General features: G+C 27.9%; 1 protein-coding gene across 1 annotated transcript; it reads left to right on the forward strand.

The window, feature by feature from the left end:
• The first annotated feature begins 710 nt into the window (after positions 1-710).
• LOC141148017 (olfactory receptor 1G1-like) lies at positions 711-1,631 on the forward strand. Its single transcript, XM_073635174.1, has one exon. It carries the CDS (start codon positions 711-713, stop codon positions 1,629-1,631), a length of 921 nt encoding a protein of 306 aa, XP_073491275.1.
• The last annotated feature ends 1,674 nt before the right edge of the window (positions 1,632-3,305 follow it).

Consider the following 3,305-nt stretch of genomic DNA (forward strand, 5'->3'; position numbering starts at 1 on the left):
CCATCTGCATGAGTCCTAAAGTGTATTAGGAAACAGGTTTGAGAATAAAATGAGTATGTAAAGGGAATGTATGGTGGTTTTGCAAATATTTTTTGGATTTATGCTTATTGTATTATAGACTTCTTTAATCTAGTAAATATGAAATATTGCTTATGAATGTTTTATGTTTTCAACTAGCACAGTGTGTACTTAATAATTAATAACCAAGTTATTACATATTTACATAAAATATATGGCTTTATTGGCTTTAATGTTTAATTTGACCATCGATAGGTTACAAACAGCTAGTATTACATAAAAAAAGTGAAAACGTTACTTACATAAAAAGGAATAACTAATCATTATTAAAAAGTTAAATAGAAACAATTTTTATTGAAGAATAAAACATAACTGGTGTTATTTGCAGGAAAAAGGAAAGTGCTTTGATCTGTGCATTACAAATTTTAGATCAATAAACATTTTCCTTACTTTTTTTTAAGTTAGCTTATGTGGATTTCTGTATATACTCATTTCTGAAATTAATCTGTAAAAAATAAAATTAACCTTCCATTCCAATTAATGAAAATATAATAAATTACCTTCATATTTTTAAGCCAAAAGATAATTGAAATAATCATCATAAGATTTCAGTATGCAAGAAAAAAAAAAATGTGAACCTTTCTAACTTTTCTCTTTGAAAAAAAAAAGTTTTGTAGAAATAGCAATATCCTATGGAAAGCAACACATCTATGCTAGAATTCCACATTTTGCCATTCTTCATGAAAGCTGACAATAAACTGTTCATATTCAACGTTGTCTTCCTTTTCCTAATCTATTTAATTGGAATTCTGGTGAACCTCATTATTATTACAGTTATATGTTTAGATTTCCAATTACACACCCCGATGTATCTGTTTCTCTGCAACCTGTCCATTATTGATACATGTTACACTACCGTTAATATTCCAAAGCTCCTCTACATTTTACTGTCTGGAAATAACACCATATCCTTTACAAAATGCTTTATCCAGATGTACTTTTTCTTTATAGCAGACAGTGTTGAGATCATGATTATATTTATAATGGCTTATGATCGATACGTTGCAATTTGTCACCCTTTACACTATCACAGTATACTTAACAAGAAAATCTGCATATTATTAACAATGGTCATCTGGATCAGTGGTTGTTTAAATTCATCTTTACTTACAAGTTCCATCTTAAAAATGCTCTTCTGTTCTTCTTTTAATATTAACCAGATCTTCTGTGATGCTAAAGCTCTAATCAATATTTCCTGTGGTGGTACTGAAATGTTTTACATCATCATGTATATAGAGTGTTTACTATTTGGGCTCTGTCCAGTTATGTGCAACTTGATCTCCTATGTAAAGATTTTCAGGGTCATACTAAAAATTAAATCTAAGGATGGCAGAAAAAAAGCCTTCTCGACCTGTTCATCCCACCTCACCGTCACGGCCATCTACTATGGATCTGGTACATCTGTGTATATGATACCACCATCAGATCGCTATAACTTACTGGAACAGATCTTAACAGTGTTCTACACCACAGTGGTCCCCATGTTGAACCCTCTTATATACAGTCTACGAAACAAAGAAGTAAAGAACTCTTTGCGGAAATTGTTGGCATGATACTTACAAGACAATGTTTACTAAAAGCCCTAAGATGTATTCTTTATATAAAGTTTTGATTTTACTTATATATTAGAGATGAGTGAAACAGAATAAAGTTTGGTTCAGTGAACCCTGCAGAAATTACATAAATTCTAAATGAAGTCCATGGGAAGTTATTCTTTTTTTTAAGGCTAATTTGCAATCTGTTGGTAAAAAGAGGTTATGGGTATCTGGGCGCTTCTTTGGGTGACATTGGGTGACTATTTTTTTTAAGACATACAAGACAGACATGTAGTCTGTGTGACCACTGGGAGCGCATAATGGTGTCCGTCTCCCTCCGTCCTGAACCATACCAGGTCACATGTCTTTCAATACTGAGATGGTTGCTCCCCCCCCTTACAAGGCACCTTGTAAGAGGGGTCAAGGGCTTAATACTGACAGCTGATGGCCCAAGAGGATGGAGGTATGTGGATGTATGATATGGGGACCCCAGATATCCTGACCCCTAAAGAGAATGATTACATTATTACTAATTTCCCAAAAATATTTAAAATGTAAATATGGACACCTACATCATGAAAAACTCATTTATTTTAAAAAGATGAAATAAGGTTCCATATTCCCAGCATCATGCCACCTATGGTCAGAACAATTGTTCAGAGATCAGGGACCTTCAAATGTAACAATTTAACAATTTACATTTTAAAACAGCAACTCTGTAAAAAAAAAAAATGTGTATACATACTGTACATTTAATACTGTATGTACTGTATGAAATAATTAGCAAATCCCATAAACCTATATTTTCTTCACAATAAAAAACAGAAAACATATCATTAGAAAAAAAAATAAGGTAAATTGACGGCAGCAATTGGCGAGTTTGGTGATGGGGAAGGGATAGAAGAACCATATATATATATATATATATATAATATATATATATATATATATATATATTTATTATATATATATATATATATATATATATTTATTATATATATATATATATATATATATATTTATTATATATATATATATATATATATATTTATTATATATATATATATATATATATATATATATATATATATATTTATTATATATATATATATATATTTATTATATATATATATATATATATATATATATTTATTATATATATATATATATATATATATATATATATATATATATATTTATTATATATAATATATATATATATATTTATTATATATATATATATATATATATATTTATTATATATATAATATATATATTTATTATATATATATATATATATATATATATATTTATTATATATATATATATATATATATATATATATACTATATATATATATATATATTTATTATATATATATATATATATATATATATATATATATACACATTTGTTGTTGTTTGCTGTAATAAATAATATGTAAATTACCTTATCATTACTAGAGCTGTATGGAATATTGGTGATCTGTAAAAAATCCCCTGAGGAAGCCATTGTTGGCAAAATCTATATACGGATATCAAACAGGAAGCAGATGCCTCTTAGTTAGGACTGTATACTTTTAATAGACAAAGTGCCTTAAAAACACTCACATTTAGGTTTCATTACTAAGGCACAGGTTAGTCCAGTTACATCAATCTCTGTGACAGCTTCCAGTAGAGGGGGTCACATCCT

The sequence above is a fragment of the Aquarana catesbeiana genome, linkage group LG06 (genome assembly GCF_042186555.1).
Source record: "Aquarana catesbeiana isolate 2022-GZ linkage group LG06, ASM4218655v1, whole genome shotgun sequence".
NCBI classification, from domain to species: domain Eukaryota; kingdom Metazoa; phylum Chordata; class Amphibia; order Anura; family Ranidae; genus Aquarana; species Aquarana catesbeiana.